The sequence below is a fragment of the Lepidochelys olivacea genome (assembly GCF_965140295.1).
Source record: "Lepidochelys olivacea isolate rLepOli2 genome assembly, chromosome: 6".
Classification (NCBI taxonomy): Eukaryota; Metazoa; Chordata; order Testudines; family Cheloniidae; genus Lepidochelys; species Lepidochelys olivacea.
In genome coordinates this window covers 71,442,162-71,462,972 of record NC_140416.1, presented here as the reverse complement: position 1 = coordinate 71,462,972, position 20,811 = coordinate 71,442,162, and the positions used below count along the sequence as shown (strand labels likewise).

Here is a 20,811-nt window from a genome sequence, read left to right as displayed (position 1 = left end):
TTAAATGAACTGAGGTTAAATTTACATTGAATAGAATCCAAAATAAATGCTTGTGTTCTCTAGGTAAATTGTGTTTTGTTTTCTGTATTGTCATTTATTTAGGTTTAGTCCCAATTTGCTCACTGGGTTTGTCTCAGATTGGCCGTATGAACCTTGGAATGAATGCCAGCACCTTCAAGTATTATACAATGTGCGGCCTTCAAGAGGGTTTTGAACCTTTTGCTGTCAACATGAACCGAGATGTCGCTATGTGGTTTAGCAAACGCTTACCAACTTTTGTCAACGTGCCAAAAAATCATGCTCATATTGAGGTAACGTTGCATGTTAAGAAGACACCTGTTTCTAAACTGTTGACTTAGTCATGCCAAGACTGTAAATCCTCAGTGATACTTACTGTCATAAGGTAATATATAATAAAGCTATTACTCAAAGACTTCAAGGCCAGAAGGGACCATCGTGGTGTAGTTTGATCTCCTACACATCTCAGGCCTCACAACCACACCCACCCATTCCTATAATAGGCCCATAACTTCTGGCTGAGTTACTGAAGTCCTCAAATCTTGATTTAAATACTTCAATTTACAGAGAAGCCACCATTTATTCTAGTTCAAACCAGCAAGTGACCCATGCCCCACACTGCAGAGGAAGGCAAAAACTCCCCAGAGTCTCTGCCAAGCTGACCTGGGGGAAACTTCCTTCCCAAACCAAAATATGGTGATCAGACCCCGAGCATGTGGGCAAGACTCACCAGCCACACATCTGGGAAAGAATTCTCTATCATAACTCAGATCCCTCTCCATTTAGGGTCTCATCTCTGGCCATAGGAGATATTTGCTAATAGCAGTCATGGATGGGTCATATGCTATTGTAGGCAATCTCATCATAGCATCCCCTACATGAATTATCAAGCTCAAAACAAGTTAGGTTTTTTGCCCCCCACTACTCTCCTTGGAAGGCCATTCCAGAATTTCGCTCTCTGATCATTAGAAACCTTCATCTAATTTCAAGTCTAAACTTGATATTGATAGCTTGATAACTAAATGATGTCCATTTGTTCTTGTGCCAACATTGCCCTTAACTTAAATTATACCCCTCCTCCCTGTGTTTATCCCACTGATGTATTTTGTAGAGAGCAATCATATCTCCCCTTATCTTTGTTTTGTTAATCTAAACAAACTAAGCTCCTTAAACCTCCTCTCATAAAGCAGAATCTCCAGTCCTCTGATAATCCTAGTAGCCTCCTCTGCACCTGTTTCAGTTTGAACTCATCTTTCTTAAACATGGGAGATGAGAATTGCACACAGTATTCCAGATGAAATCTCACCACTGTCTTGTATAACGGAGGTAACGCTTCTCTATTGCTATTGGAAATATCTCACCTGGTGTATCCTAGGATTGCATTAACTAATGTTGGCTAAAATTTCAGATGATCTCCTTGTCTGTCTCCCACTTCATTTATGGTAGTGTTGTCACCCCATGTGGATGTTCATTGTTGTTCTTTATGTATGTATTACTCATTCATACTGGTGCACTACAGTCATTTGGGTACTCAAAGCATGCCAACCGTGGATTATTTTAAATTTCTTTTGTATCCAAATTTATATTTTCTACCTTTTCCTTTTTTACCCTTTTTATCTGCCTTCTTATGTTGAGGGTCTGTTCAGTCACCTTGACCATACATCAAGATAGAAGTCATTGGGACTCTATATTAAAATTAAAGTGAGAATCTAAAAAAAACCTTTTGAATTATGAGTGTAAGAGATTAACAATGCAAATAATATTTGTCTTTCTTGGATTTTTCTCTACTGGACATTTGGCTTGACTTTGTTGTGTGAGGATGAAAAGTTTAAACAGCTACCTGTTCATTATAAGTTAATTCTTGGTCAGCTGAATTCAGCATGAATCAATACAAAATTTCCATAATGTGTTTCTCAGTTTTCTAAATGAATTTGATATTATTTTTATGATTTTTAGATAACGAGAATCGATGGAACCATTGACAGCCCACCTTGCTTGAAAGTGACCCACAAGACATTTGGCACACAGAACAGCAATGCAGACATGATATATTGCCGTTTGAGCATGCCCATTGAGTTCCATTCATCCTTTAACTATGGCACTGGTGTGACAAGTGCATCTGCTGATGCTTTCCAAAAAAGGTTAGATTTATATTTAATCATCTTGTGGTAAACTTCTAGTCGAAATTTAATAAACGATTCTCCATTATTCTCTTTTTTACACATAGTACTTCCCATTCATTTTCCTCCCACACACTGTAATTGTATAGGATTTATGTTACTGATGTTCTTTATTTATTAAGAAAGCACAGCATTTTAAATGTGAAGATTTAAATAACCTTAAAACAAAAATTTGCTGCAGAGCACTAGATATCCAAACAAGAATTGAATCTACCCAAAGAAATGTAGCAAGAGGGCTCTAGTTATTTATTGGCTTGACTTTGAGACGTGCTGAGCACTCAAAAATCCCAGTGAGATCAGCAGGATTTCCAGGGATTCAGCACCTCTGAAAGCCAGGCAAGAATCTTTTACTTAACCTCTAATCTTGAATTTATATTATATAATCTCCACCCCATTTCCTATTTCCACTCCTCTTCTTAGTTCATGTGTACTGCAAATGCAGCAATAAATATGCTCAGGGAAGGAAAAAGACCATTTATCTTTGGTTGGCTGTTGTAAATATTTCTCTCTACAGTTCTTCCTCATGTCAATGGGAATGATCACATATGCATCACCTTCCTTCCTTGATCTTCTCTAGAAAGGGTTGTTGCATTCCATTGACTCTGGGCATGAAAGTACTGTTTGCCCAACAAACAGAAACTAATCCATATGAGCAATTTATTTCAAGTATTCAAAAAAAAATATATATATACAGTGTCACTTAATGCTTTACACTACCAAATTACTACAATGCTACTTTTTTCCTCCAGAAAACAGAACCAAGAAACTGCTCTTCACACTACAACAGTAAGTAAATATGCTCAGTTATGCTTTTCATTGCTTAATGTTTGCTGCATGGTAATATGCTCATTTAAAAAGGGTCTCTTGAAAATCCCTGGAAAATACTTTCCAGTGATTTTATTTGTGTGTATCCACATTGGCCAAAATTTTAAAATTTGGTGCCTATGTTTATGTTTCTAAATATATATCTAAACTCTGTCTTTATTGTGGATTATTTTTTCTTTATTGTAGTACTACTGCTACTTTACTAACTGTAGTATTTCTATATAAGGGGAGACCATTTTCTCATGTTTCAGAGCGTGCACAGTAACTGTGCTTTTTTTTTTTTTTTTTAACTCTGAATGTATATTTGGTGGTCTCTTCCTGTATTTGTTAAGAATGTTTCTTATTTTTGTCTTCATAATACAATTCAGTTTTCTGTCACTGACCCACTACTTTTTCTCTTTTCAGTACTATTACTCAGTACGAATATTTGCTGGTCAAGACCCATCCTCTGTCTGGGTTGGCTGGGTAACACCTGACTACCACTTTTACAGTGAAAATTTCGACCTAAACAAAAATAGCACAGTGACAGTTACTTTAGGTGATGAAAGAGGCAGGGTTCATGAAAGGTAGGGGACTTGCATATCACGTATTAAAGAATATATTTTTTAAATCACCTATTTACTTGTTGTTGGAAAGGAATTTTACTTTATTATCCACAAAGATGAATGAAACAGAAGTAATAATGGATCGTGTTCTAATGCTCATTTAAATTCAAGTATTAGATGGAACTAGTCACTAAATCATATATTTGTTAATTAACAAATTTTAGGTGGTGCTGTTAAAGTCCGATAGGGGGCATTCTGTTTCAACTAATAATTTGCCCAGCTCTCCTCCTTTCATTGTTACACCTGAATAATCACTACAGGTGAACTCATGCTTTCCAAATCAGGCATGTGACAGCTGAGTGGCATTCAGAAAAGTAAGAAATTCATTCATGTTTTTGAAATCTGCAAAGAACATTAGAGAGGGCTTTTCCAAACTGAACCATGTCCAAGCGAATATTGATTCGTTGGTATAAGTGCAAGTAAAGACACCAGGACAAGTGAGAAATGGCTTTGCAAAGTAAGTTTGTTGTTCATTTGACAAATGGTCAGTACAAACAGTGATCAGTAAAACGAAGTTCCTTTATATTTTAAGATGTTCTTTCTTCATTATGACAACAAAACAGTAAAAAATCTGACCTCTCCCTCAGAATTTCTAGTTATTAGTGGAAAAAAAATTATTTAATGTCCATCTTAACCTTTATATTTAATCAGTCACAATCTAGCAAATAGAACAGGAGAACTTGTGGCACCTTAGAGACTAACAAATTTATTTGAGCATGAGCTTTCATACAAATAATTAGTTTTCATTGTTCTTGATATTTTTCTTTCAGTGTGAAGCGCAGTAACTGCTACATGGTTTGGGGTGGAGACATTTCTGCTAATTCCCAGAGATCAAGTCGCAGTAATGTTGATTTAGAAATTGGATGCCTAGTTGACCTGGGTACTGGAATGTTGTCATTCACAGCCAATGGAAAAGACCTTGGCACTTGTTATCAGGTATTAGCAGCTTTTCAGAAAATTAGCTATCAAGTTGGCTGCTTTAACAAAGATTATTTCTTTCTTCGCCAGATGTCTAACTTTCCTGTGACAACAGCACATATTTCTGATATCATTATCTTTTGAAATGTGTGTTGATAAAATGAAAAATCTGCTCATCTAATGCCACATTTCTCCTGTTTCCAATAATTCTTTTAAACAGAGAAAATAGTACTGATATTAACAGAAAAATATTTGTTGGAAAAAATATTGATCAGACCGTTCGTCTCTCCTATATGCCAATATTTTGTTTGATCATTTTTATTTTATTAAATTTTATTTAAAAATAATTCTTTAATATGTAACATATCAAGAAAGGAAGCCAGAATGATTTAGAGTGGAGGTAGATTTTGGCTTCAGAAATCAGATCCAGATTTCAGAAACCCCAAAGTTTGGATCTGGATATCTGGTTTGACTAAATATTTGAATAGCGACCATATACAACTTTTGGATCTTGGTTCAGGTTTTGTATGTCCCCCAGAACTCTGGCATTTGGGGATCTGGTGACTGGGTTTAGTTCAATCTCTAGTTAAGTATACTCTTAAATTTCATTTCTTAAACATTTTGCTCCTTTTTTCAGCTTAGATGGTGAAACTAGACTGGTCAGTTTACTTTATGCTTTTATTTACGCAGTAGCTAACACAATACTGTCACATCTGAGTTTGTGGAATGGCAAGGAAATGTTTAAATTAAAAGTAAACCTTGTTATTAAACTTTAAAAATAATGACAATATTTATTTTCTTTTTAGTATTTTGAAAACTTTTTATTTGCAAAACCTATACATGGAGTGTAAATGCTGAAGTGAAAACTTTAAAAACTATAATTTTTCTTACAATTAAAACACTTACTCTAAATTGGTTAAACAAGAAATTACTGGGTGATTAATCTGTCTGTCCTCTAAACCTGATTTTGCCCCTCTGTATTTGAGACATCTTCGGTTGACTTCAGTAGAATTTGTATGCAAGGATCTTTTGCAGGATTGGGCCCTCTCATGCTGCTGTGACTTTTAGAAAGCACTGTGATCTCCAAACAAGCTATCCAACATTCAGTCTAGCAATGAAATGGCCATATTTCAGATCTAGATGTTTATTTCAATAAAACAATGTTCAGTGAATTATTGTACCAGCAGTCCACTTCACTTTCTTCTGCAGAAGGAGCCTAACAGACTGAACTATTACAAATTATATTAGTTACTTGAAAAACAATTCCTTATTTTGTAAGTCATTGTCATCATATACTAAAAAAGCTGTCACTAGCAACAGATAATAGCATACAGAACCTTCTGAAAAAAAGGATATAAACTACTCATGTGAATCTATCTCTGGCTGGCAGTGAACAAAAATTGTTGCCAGTTGGTAGCTATTTGGAGGCCTATATGAAAGGAGCTGGTGGGTCTCACTCTGCTTCCAACCTGGACAAGTGTCTATATATAATAAAATCCATCATCAAATTTGGTTCTAATTCACTCCTCTTTTTGACAGCCTTAGAAGAGAAGGCAGTGAATGAATGTGCTTGAATGTTTATTTCTCAACCCCTAAAAGTGGGGTAGGCTCATTTGGAAGCTTGCAGTGCTGTTGCCCACTGTGTGTAGCTGCTCTCTGATTAACTTAGAGGACTGCTTTTTCCAATGCTGCCAATTTGTCAATCCTTTTTCTGGATTCCCCCCAAATTCACTTAAATAGCATTAAGATAAATTAAACAATAAAAACTACACTATTAAAGGACTCAGAGGCACAAGTTGAGTAAGAGGCTTTTTGTGGGTGCTAAAAGCAAGGTTAGCACTATAGACTGAGGAGTGTGGCTTGATTGAAGCATCATCTCAAATAGTTTTTCTATTTTGAGGGTATTTTGTTACCCCCTTTTATTATTTTGGAGTGTTCACATTGACGCAATACCAGCTTGGATTCCAGGTTTTAATAAGTTGTAAAACCTGCCAGTAGCAAAATAGCTAACAGGCAAGCTGAATAAATGGAGGTGAATGCTTTGTGATCAGCCATGGGACTAGGCACTGAACCTCTGTTCTTTCCATCTATTGGAAACTGTAACACAATATTTTGGTTGACTTCAGGAGAGTAGTTCCACATTGTTAGTTTTCCATTATAGTAAATCATATGAAATGTACATAAACAACACGGAGGATGTGTGAAATGGAAATGGTGCTAAACATGTTGGGTAAACTAGTCAGGAGATTTTGCACGCCCAGGTCTATACTAGGTCCATATGAAAAAATATCTACATTTCAAGAGCTATAGGTGGATAATATTAAAGATGTTCCACTTAGAAAATATCCACATAGAATTGTATGCTTTTTAGATAGGAATGAGAACAGTTGAAAAAATTGTATTTGTCCCCATATTAGAACAGGCTACTTTGTACGTGTAACACTAACGCTTGCTGGATGGTGCCTTTGACAATGTTGCCCTCTAGTGGACATAGACGACATAAGACAAATGTTTTATGCGGACCACTTTTTTATAAAGGGAGCTGGTATTGACCCCTATATGTTATTTTCTATTATAAACAATTCTTGCAATCCTTTTTTGAGAACCTCTTACACTTCCATTGTTTGCAGCAGACCTTTGAAATTTGCAGGGAAAAACCCCTGCCATTTTCTTGTCCCATTATTATTTTTTTCAAATTTGGATGAGTTATAAGGTGTTGAAAATCAATATAAACCATTTCTGGCTTGCATTGTTATTGCTTAATTTTGTCAGTGTGCCAAAATCTCTGAATATTCTAAGGCCTGGTTGCTGCTGTAGCAGCAGCATACACTGTACTGGGAATTTCCCAGAGCAGAGACAGGCCATCTGCCTCTTTCCTCACTCCCACCAAGCAATTCCCAAAAGCTTGCACTTGGCCCCAAGGCGTATCCCTCCATCTGCGGGTGCTTCATGGGGCATGAACAACAATCATTAATTTATTACACCATAGCCTAACCTACTTGTTTGCCAAAAAATTACCAATGTTCCTAACACCAATTGGCTCCACCAGATTTACAAAGATTTTAAGCCATAGTGCAGAGATGGTTTTCTACCTGTCACAGCTATTTTCGGCACTATGTCAATAAGAATTGCTTGTGGCATGGTTAGGTACTGAGCATGGTTGCCAGTGCCAGAGAGCCATGTGCACTAGAGTTTCTGTTGCAATGGAGCTCAAGCAGTTTTGGCATCCTATTTAAAAAAAAATAATAGAAAAACAAGTTAACAAAAAACCCTTGGGTAGACACAAAAAAGTATGTGTTAACTAAAATTACCCTTAACTCTTTAAACTATATTTAAATTAAATGCTGTGTGCTGCTTTCTTTGAAAACTATTGTAGTGAGATCCCTGATTTTTATGGCCAGTTTTAGATCAAGGTAACAGCTGCTGAATAAAGACATGGAATTTATTGTTCTCATAAGAACAATTAGGTCTGTTATTTTTTGTAGCATTCCTTGTTTGTTAGATGCAAGGATAGTTCATTTAGGTGTTTTCTTAATTTTGCAAAGAACTCCCTGGGAAATGTGGTGATAACGTTAGCGTTATTATTATTCCTGATGTGGCAGCTTTCAAAATGATGTTTCTATTATGTGCAAGCCATTAAAACTCAGGGTCTTTGTACTAAATTTAAAACAGAATATCATGAAAGGACTTCTCTCTTTTTTTCAAGTATTCTTTTCCTAGAAAACACTTTTGAACATATTGAGTGGTTTTCAGATTTTTTTTTTTTAAATTAATGTGGTCTACTAAAACTGGTCTACTAAAAAACAGAGCGTAGCCCTTCCTATAAAGGTGTATTTTCTGTGAAAGTACTTAGGCAATAAAGAGTTAAAAATCTGCACATGAATCATGTCTCAATAACTTTTAAGCTATTTCAAATTGTTTACTTCTTTGCTCTAATTTTCAAAATAATAATGAAAACAACTGTGTTTGGCCTTTGTCTTTCTTTTTAAACACTTCTGGATGAAAATCGTAAAATATAAATGAGATTTTTTTCAGTCACGTCCTTTGGGCAAGTGACTGATAGTTCAGCCAGATCCCTGGACAAAGACTGAAATAATTGTTATTCTAATGTTGTAACTATTTCCATTTTTCAATTTTCTTAAGTGGAGCAGAGGAGCAATATTTGTATGCTGGATCTTCAGTCACAAAGGCCCAGTGACCAAAATAATGAGTGGCTCTAGACCTATTCATTATATACTGTTAGAAAGTTCAGAAACCTTTTTCTATATTTAATATAATAAGGAGGAAATGAAAAATAATATATATTTAATAGAGACATTTATAATTAATTGTCATACCAATATCAAATCATAAAAAATAGAAATGGAATCTTTAATATAGATTTATGAAGGCAGTTTATTTTATTCAAGGCTAGTAACAATGTGTTGACCTTCACACAGGATTAGAAAATAAAAAGTAAATTATTAAAACTGAGAGAGAGAGAAAGTAAGTATCTATCTATCTAGTCAACCTACCTACTAGCAAATAGCAAAGAATTTTACCATGTTTAGTCAATTTCCAAAAGAATATCTAGGATACGTTCAGTATTTTTCCAACTTTGTTGTATTCAAATGTTGCTTTCCAATCTATGATGCTTTGTTTTCCTGCTTCTTAGGGAAAGACTGCGTAAATCACAGGCTGTATAACCATTGCACATTTTGCTTTTTTCCAGGGGCTAGAAATCCATATATTTTGTATCTAACCCAATGCTGAGAGTGTATTTCCCTTAAAATACATCAGCTTAGGACGTGTTGGATACCTACAGTGTATGTTTTGCCGGATGTGATTGCATGATCATTTAAGGCATTTTGTGGTTTTTCTAGAGAATAAAATTGATTGTCTGAGTGACCTACAGAACTTGCAATGCACAATTCTGCAGCCTTCAGCAGTTTGCCACACTTTTTAGCTTGTGACACTTTACACTGATACACAGCATATCTAGTACACTAACTGCACATACATGCTACGTGTAGTATACATGCATATTATATGAAATATTCAGTGATGTGATATAAATGTTTATTTTACTCATTTAGGGTCACTGTAAATGGTGAAACAATTAGGACATACCAAATGAAAGACCATAAAAATATATCCCATTCCACATGGTCAGGTGTTTTTCCATTTACAGAAAAATACTTGAGAAATATTTTTAGAGAGTTCTTAAAAATAAATTGGTACTTTTTCCTGTGTGTAAAGTACCAGGAATCTAAATATACAGATGGCAGAAGAGAAAATTTTTAAGTAATAAAAAAATGTCTACATAAGTTTCTCTGTAAATTACAATGTCACAATTTTAAGGTGTGATATGTTGTGATCAGTCAGGGCTAGACACGAATGCTATATCTAATTGGAAATAGTTAATTCCAAGTTCTCCAAAAATTATAATAGCTTTTATGCCTTTGACATTTGTATGAGAAACTGTTAATTCACTATAAATAATCCTAATATGAAACAGAACTTTACATTACACTGGCTAAATGATACATCTCCCCTCATTTCTTCCCCCTTACAAAAATATGGCATTGAAGTTTACTTCATATCAAATTAGAGTTTACCTAACATGAAGGGGCTAGAGTAGGCATAAGGGCACTCAAAAATCCCCATATCTTGCCAGAGGAAGAACTGTTGTAGAGAGACAGGAGGGGAGGGATAGCTCAGTGGTTTGAGCATTGGCCTGCTAAAGCCAGGGGGTTATGAGTTCAATCCTTGAGGGGGCCATTTAGGGATCTGGGGCAAAAATTGGGGACTGGACTAGATGACCTCCTGAAGTCCCTTCCAACCCTGATATTCTATGATTCTATGATAAAGCTGCTTTCAAAGGATTCCATCACGAGGCTTGGTATATGGCAAGTGCTGGGGTTGGGGTCAGGGTCAGGGCCTCTGTCATAAATATAAAGGGAAGGGTAAACCCCTTTGAAATCCCTCCTGGCCAGGGGAAAGCTCCTCTCACCTGTAAAGGGTTAAGAAGCTAAAGGTAACCTCGCTGGCACCTGACCAAAATGACCAATGAGGAGACAAGATACTTTCAAAAGCTGGGAGGAGGGAGAGAAACAAAGGGTCTGTGTCTGTCTGTAGTTGTCTTGGCCAGGGACAGAACAGGAATGGAGTCTTAGAACTTTTAGTAAGTAATCTAGCTAGGTATGTGTTAGATTATGATTTCTTTAAATGGCTGAGAAAAGAATTGTGCTGAATAGAATAACTATTTCTGTCTGTGTATCTTTTTTGTAACTTAAGGTTTTGCCTAGAGGGGTTCTCTATGTTTTTGAATCTAATTACCCTGTAAGATATCTACCATCCTGATTTTACAGGGGGGATTTCTTTATTTCTATTTACTTCTATTTTTTATTAAAAGTCTTCTTGTAAAACACTGAATGCTTTTTCATTGTTCTCAGATCCAAGGGTTTGGGTCTGTGGTCACCTATGCAAATTGGTGAGGCTTTTTATCCAACATTTCCCAGGAAAGGGGGGGTGCAAGTGTTGGGAGGATTGTTCATTGTTCTTAAGATCCAAGGGTCTGGGTCTGTAGTCACCTAGGCAAATTGGTGAGGCTTTTTACCAAACCTTGTCCAGGAAGTGGGGTGCAAGGTTTTGGGAAGTATTTTGGGGGGAAGGACGCGTCCAAACAGCTCTTCCCCAGTAACCAGTATTAGTTTGGTGGTGGTAGCGGCCAGTCCAAGGATAACGGGGGTAATATTTTGTACCTTGGGGAAGTTTTGACCTAAGCTGGTAAAGATAAGCTTAGGAGGTTTTTCATGCAGGTCCCCACATCTGTACCCTAGAGTTCAGAGTGGGGGAGGAACCGTGACAGCCTCAGCACACATTGCTGCAAAGATACTAAATAATGCTGTTGCCCATAGGGTTGGCCTTAATTTAGATGGGCCTCCAGGGCAGTCTAAATTACATTGAGTGATTCTGGCCCCCAAAGCTGCCTAGAATTGAGAGGTGAGTTAAAGCCATTTTAGCCAGCCCTCCTGCACAGAATTTCACCCCTGATTCCTCTCTTTTTTCCTAACAAAAAAGCCTAAATTCAAATAATTTTACCTAATTTTGATTTCTAAGCTCTTTCCCAGATTGAGTACCTATATACTAATAGATATTTCTTTTTTCTTAATCTTGGTTTGTAATAAACTGCATCTTGAACAGAAGAGGTTATCATAGAATAGCTGACACATTACAGATGACTTTATAGTACACACCATACATATATACCCTGATCCTGCAAGCATATACCTACATGCTTACCTTTAAATTCAAGAGTGGTCCCCTTGACTCTGATGGGGCCACTCACATGCTTAACATTAAATATGTGCCTAAGTGTTTGAAGGATTGGGGTACATTGTACAGTGCAATATAGGGCAAACTGTAGTTTGGCTTCTAATGGGCAATTTAATGCCTTGTGTACAATTATTTAATAAACATGTAGAAGTTGCAGTACAGTATATATATATTGACATAAACTGGTAAGTGACTCTTTATGCCTTTTTAATTGTGATAAATCTATTTTTTCAGGTTGAACCAACCACAAAATTATTTCCAGCAGTTTTTATACAACCTATGAGCACAAATTTGTTTCATTTCGAACTTGGTAAATTAAAGGTATTTGTAATTGTTTTCTATCAATAAATGTTGCTATTTTAAATCTGGTAACTCTCACAGAAAAGCCTGGTAGTGAGATCCTTGTATTGTTAAAACTTAATTACTTTTACAAAACACGTAAATTGACTATTATACAAGGGCAAATTATAATTCTCAAAAGAGGTGAGCCTAATTTCAGTACAGGACAAATTTGTAGAAACTATAATAAAGAACAGAATTCTCAGACACACAGATAAACATGGTTGGTTGGGGAAGGGTCAACGTGGCTTTTGTGAAGTGAATTCATGCCTCACCAGTCTCTTAGAATTCTTTGAGGATGTGGATAAGGGTGATCCAGGGAGTATAGTGTACTTGGATTTTAGAAAGCCTTTGATGAGGTCCCTCACCAAAGGCTCTTACGGAAACTAAATAGGTTAAGGAGGGAAGGTCCTCTCATGGATGAGTAGCTCATCAGTAGCTAAAAGACAGGAAACAAAGTGTTGGAATAATTGGTCAGTTTTCACAATGGAAAGAGGTGAACAGCAGGCTCCCCCAGGGATCTGTACTGGGATCTGTGCTGTTCATTATATGGGGTGAACAGTGAAGTGGCAAAATTTGTAGATGATACAAAATTATTCAACCTAGTTAAGTCCAAAGCAGGAGTTAGAGTGATTTTAAAAAAACGCGTGACTGGGCAAAAAAATGGCAGATGAAATTCAACATTAATAAATGCAAAGTAATGCATATTGAAAAAAATAATCCCAACTATACAGATACAACAATGGATTCTAAATTAGCTGCTACTACCCGAGAAAAAGATCTCTGAGTCACTGCAGATTGTTTTCTGAAATCTTCTGTACAGTGCACAGCAGTGGTCAAAAAAGCTAACAGTATGTTAACAATTAGGAAAAGGATAGAAAAGAAGACAGAAAAGATTGTAATGCCACTTTATAAATCCATTGTGCACATACATCTTGAATCCTGTGTCAAGTTCTGCTTGCTTCATCTGAAAAAGGATATAGTGGAACTGGAAAATGTTCAGAGAAGGGCAACAAAGATTATCAAAATTATGGAACAGCTTCCATGCGACGAGAGACTAAAAAGATTAGGGCTGTTCAGTTTAGAAAAGAAACGACTAAAGGGAAATACAATAGAGGTCTATAAAATCATGAATGGTATGGAAAAAGTGAATAGACAAATGTTATTTATCTTTTCCCACAATATAAAAAATCAGGGGACACCTACTGAAATTAATAGATAGCAGATTTAATACAAAAAAGAGGAAATACTTTTTCACCCAACACATCGATAAACTGTGGATTGCAATGGGATGGTGTGATGGCCAAAAACATAACTGAGTTCAAAAAAGAACTGGATAAGTTCATGGAAGATTGATCCATCAATGGCTTTTGGCCAAGATGATCAGGTATGCAACCCCACGCTTGGGGCAACCCTAACCCTATGACTACCAGAAGTCGTGTGGGGAAGGTGTGTGGATCACTCCATAATTGCTGTGTTCTGTATGCTCTTCCTTATGTTCTGGAACACACTACTGTCATAGATAGGATATTGAGCAAGATGGACCATGTTCTAAAACAAAACTACCTTTGTCAAAATAAATTAAGTACCCTTGATATCTTTAAAGTTGAGTTTGTTTGCTTATTTGCAAATTTATAAATTTCTGTAATCCTCAGTGGGAGTCTCCCAGTGACTAGTGAAAAATAACTACTGTTATACAGAAGCCACGTATTTAAGAGTGTGTGTCTGTGTGTGTTTTAAACCATTATACATGGTAATATTTGTGCCATAAGATGTTGGTAAACAATTTAAAATATTTTCTTTTTAATTTTCCAATTTATTTATTGCAGAACACCATGCCTTTATCAGCAGCTATCTTTAAAAGTGAAGAGAAAAATCCCATTCCTCAGTGCCCCCCACGTCTTGATGTGCAAACAATTACACCTGTGCTCTGGAGCAGAATGCCTAACAGCTTCCTGAAGGTGGAGACTGAGCGTATCAGTGAACGCCATGGTTGGGTAGTGCAGTGTCTGGAGCCACTGCAAATGATGGCACTTCATATTCCAGAGGAGAACAGGTACATTTGGAGAGAACCACAGTGGTTTTCTTGTGAAGGAAATATGTAGGGGTAGCTGACTGAGGTCCCTCTTTCAGAGGGGTGTCCTCAATGCCTAGGAGTACAGTCAGGCTGTAGTCTGAATTACTTTGACAGTCATTTAGAATTTCTGATTTCATTTACTGTAACTAACATCCAGTATATATGTGATTTAAATATATGTTAAAAGCCAAATAATCTTGATGCCATTTGATCACTTTACTGTAGGTAAAATAGAACCCTTTACAGACATTAGGAGAATATCTGATTTTGTTTCATTAAAAGATAGAGCTAGACCTTCTAAAGTACTTTGGATTGAATCTTCACCCAGTTCAAAACACAAATATAAATTACATGCAAATGCTGTAATTCTGCTTCTTTGTGTTGTTTTTAAAAGTATTTAATATTTTCCTATAATCTACTTTAGTTTTACAGTCATTAAACTACATATTCTTGATTGAAATAATATTTTAGAAATCTAAACTCCCTCTAAATTGCACTGAATGTTCAATTTTATCTTCAGAGTTACAGTAATGTAGTTTTGGCTGTTTTATTTGATATTCTAATATGCATAACTTGATCCTGTGCAAAAATGTAGTTTTTTAACCATATTTCTTTTGCAGACTGATTTAATAATTCTGCTTTTGATAGGTCAATTTTAGTGAAATTTGGTTCAAGAAAAAGAGCTAAACATAGTGTACTTTATCCAGAAATACTACAATATTCTTCAGAAAGGCTCCAAAAACACTGCATCTTATATTGATGTTACTGAAGTGTTTTGGACCTTTAAAGTAAAATATTGTCTTTTGAAAATTAATATTCTTGAATGGGTACTCAGGTGCTCTGAAAGCTTTTCCATATATTAGATAACTTATCTGCCATATCCCTTTTATTTCAGTATTTGTCCTCTCCTAACTAGGGATTTCTAAATTATCACTTGCTGGTTAAAAGAAAAGGAGTACTTGTGGCACCTTAGAGACTAACCAATTTATTTGAGCATGAGCTTTCATGAGCAAGAGCTCTCTTCATTGGATGCATTCCAATGTAGCTCATGAAAGCTCATGCTCAAATAAATTGGTTAGTCTCTAAGGTGCCACAAGTACTCCTTTTCTTTTTGCGAAGACAGACTAACACGGCTGTTACTCTGACACTTGCTGGTTAGGTGATGTGGACATAGCGATTATTAGGTACTAAAGTGAATACATGTAGTGTAAAACAGAACTAATCAAAACCTTATCCTTTAACTCATTATACCATTATTCCTATTTTCCCCCAGTTTGTTTGTGGATGTATTTAATGAAATCTCATTTATGATGTTCACTCTCATGTTTCTTTGGTTTGCATTACAGGTGTGTTGATATATTGGAGCTATGTGAACAAGAGGATTTGCTGCAATTCCACTACCACACTTTAAAACTCTATAGCTCAGTTTGTGCACTGGGTAATAATAGAGTTGCTTATGCACTCTGTAGCCATGTGGACCTATCTCAGTTATTTTACACAATAGATAATCAGTATTTACCTGGACTCTTACGCGCTGGATTCTATGATCTACTTATCAGTATTCATTTGGAACGTGCCAAAGAAGCCAAGCTTATGATGAACAATGAATTTATCATTCCAATTACAGATGAAACTAGAAAAATTGAATTATATCCTGATGAATCAAAGAGACATGGGTTACCAGGAGTTGGGCTTAGCACTTGTTTGAAACCAGGTTTTAATTTTTCTACTCCTTGTTTCATTGTGGCCAGTGAAGAACATCAGAAGCCCAGTCCAGAGATACCACTTGAGATACTCAAAACCAAGGCCATAAGCATGCTGACAGAGGCAGTACACTGTAGTGGTGTTCATATCCGAGACCCTGTTGGAGGGAAAGTTGAATTCCAGTTTGTTCCTGTTCTTAAACTTATAGGAACTTTACTTGTAATGGGGGTTTTTGATGATGATGATGTGAAACAGATTTTACTTCTTATTGATCCCAATGTGTTTGGAGAGCACAAGGAAGAAACAGAAGAGAAAACGGATAAGGAGGAAGTTACACAGATTGAAGAAAAAGCTGTGGAAGCTGGGGAAGAGGCATTAAAGGAAACTAAACCACCGATGAAAGGCTTAGTGCAGACAAGATTACCTGAATCTGTTAAACTCCAGGTGACCATTTTAAAGTAAATGTATATCAAATGTTATACTGATGAAACAAGAATAGGGTATGACGTCTAGTGTTTGCAGCCAGTAACCTGGGATTCAGGACTCCCAGGTTCTAGTCCTGGCTCCATCATTGACTTGCTGTGTGACCTTGAGCAAATCACTTCACATGCAAGGTACTTGACATGCATGTTATGGGAGAGAAGAAACATTTATAAAGCACTTTGACAGCATCCAATGAAAGGCAGTGTATAAATGCAAAATAATGTAGATCATAATAATAAAATATCTGTATATATTTATTATTACTTGTTAAAAATCAGAGTTAGTGAAAAAATAAATATTTTTATTATTCTAATTTTTATTGCCTGGCAAATAGAAGAACCTTTCGTATTAGTGTGCAGTGTTCATTGTTGTTCTTTCATTTTAGAGTTTATGGTTTAGATTCTCAATTAAGATATTTAACTCTCCTCTATTTTTTTCATGCTAGATGTGTGAGCTACTCAATTATTTCTGTGACTGTGAGCTGCGACACAGGGTTGAAGCTATTGTATCATTTGCAGATAATTATGTGTCAAAGCTGCAATATAATCAGAAATACAGGTACAATGAACTCATGCAAGCATTAAACATGTCTGCTGCTTTGACTGCCAAGAAGACGAAGGAATTTCGCTCTCCCCCTCAAGAACAGGTAAAATAAAGGACAGGAGGGTTTTTTTAAAGTGTGATAAGTGAGGAAAGGAAGAGGTAGAATTGTCTAACTCCTAAACTAGAATTTTGACCCTGGGAGAGATGGAACATCTTATGAAATAGTTTATTAGGCTGCCACAAGATGTTACAAGCCAAAATTTTCAAACCTGAATTCCTGAATGTAGGATCCTATATCCATACTTAAAGTCTGCCTAATTTTGTAAAGGTGCTGAAGTTAATAGGAACTACAGGCAGTCAACTTCTTTGAAAATCAGGCCACTTTTATAGAAGTGACTAAATGTGGATCTAAGAACTTAACTTTCACGCATAGGTTTGAAAATATTGACCTTAGACCCCTGAATGGAACTCTGTGAACCTACCAGTTTTTGCTTTGCAAGTACTGTTGGTATGCATGAAAATGGACTTATCTTGTAACCAACTGACTTCTCCATTTCTAAAAGTAGTTCCTCAGTTTTGCGGGGGGGGGGGGGGAAATTCAAGGAGAGAGAGAAAAATGTTCTGATTTGTTGGAAATCTATGAAACACCAGAGTCAATTAATTTACCTGTTATTTGCTTCATAGTTTTTGTGTGTACTGCACTAGAGATGCATGCAAAAGGTAGCAGGCATCAGGTTTGTTATGGAGCTAATTTTTTGATAGTTTGTTTTTTCTGTTTTACTTATGTGGGGCTTTGGGAATGTTTGTTTACTTTTTCAAGACAATTGGCTAATGTCTCCTCTAAAACTTTTTTTATTGTTGGGAATCTTTTTATATGAATCATAATGAGGGCTGTTGATTAATCACAGATAACTTACATAATTAACTTTTAAAAATTAATCACATTTTAAAAATTAATTGTCATTAATCACAGTTCTAATTGCACTGTTAAACAATAGAATACCAATTGAAATTTGTTAAATATTTTTGGATTTGTTTTTTACATTTTAAAATATATTTATTTCAGTTACAACACAGAATACAAAGCGTACAGTGCTCACTTTATAATACTTTTGATTACAAATATTTGCACTGTAAAAATGACAAACAAAAGTAGTATTTTTCAATTCACCTCATACAAGCAATCTCTTTATCGTGAAAGTGCAACTTACAAATATCGAATTTTTGTTACATACCTACACTCCATAACAAAACAATGTAAACTTTAGCGCCTACAGGTCCACTCAGTCCAACTTCTTGTGCAGCCAATCGTTAAGAGATACAAGTTTGTTTACATTTACAGAAGATAATGCTGCCCGCTTCTTATTTACAGTGTCACCTGAAAGTGAGAACAGGCGTTCACATGGCACTTTTGTAGCCAGCAGTGCGCAAGGTATTACATGCCAGATATGCTAAATATTCATGCTTTGACCACCATTCCAGAGGACAAGCTTCCATGCTGATGATGCTTGTTAAAAAAAAAAAAAAGCATCAATTAAATTTGTGGCTGAACTCCTTGGAGGAGAACCTGGAGTGCCTTCCAAAATCTGAGAGGGACGATGTGTGGTGCATGCTTTCTGATGTCTTAAAAAAACAACACTCTGATGCAGAAACTACCAGAACCTGAACCACCAAAAAAGAAAATCAGCTTTTGGCTGGTGGCACCTGACTCAGATGATGAAAATGAACATGTCGGTCTGCACTGCTTTGGATCGTTATTGAGCAGAATCAGTCATCAGCATGGACGCATGTCCCCTGGAATGGTGGTTGAAGGATGAAGGGACATATGAATCTTTAGCTCATCTGGCAGGTATTTACCTGCCAGATGCTGGCTACAACAATGCCATGCAAACATCTGTTCTCACTTTCAGGTGACATTGTAAACAAGAAGCGGGCAGCATTATCTCCTGCAAAAGTAAAAAAAATTGTTTGCCTGAGCAATTGGCTGAACAAGAAGTAGGACTGAGTGGACTTGTAGGCCTTAAAGTTTTACATTGTTTTATTTTTTAATGCAGTTATTTTTTTCTACATAATTCTACATTTGTATATTCAACTTTCATGATAATGAGATTGCACTATAGTATTTGTATTAGGTGAATTGAAAAATACAATTTGCTTTTTACAGTGCAAATATTTGTAATAAAAATAAAGTGAGCACTATACACTTTGTATCTGTTTTGTAATTGAAATAAATATAATTGAAAATGTAGAAAACATCCAAAAATATTTAAATAAATGGTATTCTATTATTAACAGTATGATTAATCACAATTAATTTTTTTAATTGCTTGACAGCCCGAATCATAATTAAATTCCTTAAGCCAGTTCTTTTGAGAACCAAGTGTAAATAAGTAACAGTAAAGTATGTCTGTGTTACTGTACTCTGTGTAGGCCCCTGTGCAGTCCTAAATATTTGGGTTTATTTTTGTCCTTAAAAGATTAATATGTTGCTAAATTTTCAACTGAGAGAAGATTGTCCCTGTCCAGAGGAGATTCGGGAAGAGCTATATGAGTTCCACGATGATCTTCTAATTCACTGTGGTGAGAGGCAAATTATTTTTTTCACTGATTGAACATTATACATTTTAGTTCTGATTCTTTTCCATAGCAAGCAAGATACTGAAGACATAACTTACTTCATTTTAGTTGTGTTATGTATCGAATGACTGTTCCTGGAGTTACTAAGTCCCGAAAGGATCTAAAGTGTGTGTCATGGTTTATTTCCATTGTAAAGTTTTAATTGAATTGAACATTTTTATTATATATTATTTAAATTTTCAGCCCTACCTAGCCCTGATATTAGAAGAAGGAGGAGGAGATGATGGTGATTAATTAAATTTAAATAACAAAAAAATCACCAGGGAAGAAGTTCTGGATACCCTAAAAATTAATTAAACTTACAGCTGTAAACGGAGACTGACCCGCTAGACATAATTATATATTACACGGGGGAGAGGGGACATACCTTTTTTGTTCGTTTTGCTTCATAAGTTAGGAAATGCCAGAATTAAAGTTGCCTGTGCAACCTTAATTTGGCCCCCTTGTGTGAATGTGTTGTGATATATTTTTTAGTTACATGAGCACACACTATTGTTTCCACAGGACTCTTGCTTCCGTGCACAGAATGGACGTGCTCTTGGGATGGTTCAGGGTTGTGTAGTGAAGGTTCTGCTTCACTTGTTGGACACTGCTTCATTTGTTGCATAAATTGTATTCTGGGTACCGGGAAGTGGTTGGCCTAAGCCCACCCATTCCTAAAGTCCCTCTCACTTAACCCAGAGGGAGGTACCAGTGGACCTGGGCCACAACTAAATGGTGGAGACAACAAATGAAAAAACAGGGATGGGAGTGAAGGTCATAAGGCAAAAATCAAAGAACATGAAGGGGACACTAAACAGAGAACTCCAACAGTGCCCGCTGCTCCTCAAAGGCTTCTGAGGAGGCAGTAGACACCGCCCAGAGGAACTCTGTTTGGAGGTTTCAGAGTAACAGCCGTGTTAGTCTGTATTCGCAAAAAGAAAAGGAGTACTTGTGGCACCTTAGAGACTAACCAATTTATTAGAGCATAAGCTTTCGTGAGAGAGCTGTAGCTCACGAAAGCTTATGCTCTAATAAATTGGTTAGTCTCTAAGGTGCCACAAGTACTCCTTTTCTGTTTGGAGGCACGATCAAACAAGGGATTGAATGTAGGCTTCGCAGATGTAGAGCAGCCCATCTCTAGCTTCCTCCACCTGGTGTGATGGCCGTATTAGCCAGTGCTGGA

General features: G+C 36.2%; 1 protein-coding gene across 1 annotated transcript in view; it reads left to right on the top strand.

Annotated features, from left to right (window-relative positions):
• RYR3 (ryanodine receptor 3) overlaps positions 1–20,811 on the top strand; it is a gene marked incomplete at its 5' end in the record, with an annotated part of 579,989 nt that overhangs the window by 250,279 nt on the left and 308,899 nt on the right. Inside the window, 10 exons of the mRNA XM_084631721.1 lie at positions 103–311; positions 1,975–2,159; positions 2,948–2,984; positions 3,429–3,589; positions 4,399–4,564; positions 12,098–12,184; positions 14,032–14,258; positions 15,626–16,427; positions 16,912–17,112; positions 19,487–19,589. Coding sequence (XP_084487847.1) covers positions 103–311; positions 1,975–2,159; positions 2,948–2,984; positions 3,429–3,589; positions 4,399–4,564; positions 12,098–12,184; positions 14,032–14,258; positions 15,626–16,427; positions 16,912–17,112; positions 19,487–19,589 — 2,178 coding nt within the window. The remainder of the gene's footprint in view (positions 1–102; positions 312–1,974; positions 2,160–2,947; positions 2,985–3,428; positions 3,590–4,398; positions 4,565–12,097; positions 12,185–14,031; positions 14,259–15,625; positions 16,428–16,911; positions 17,113–19,486; positions 19,590–20,811) is intronic.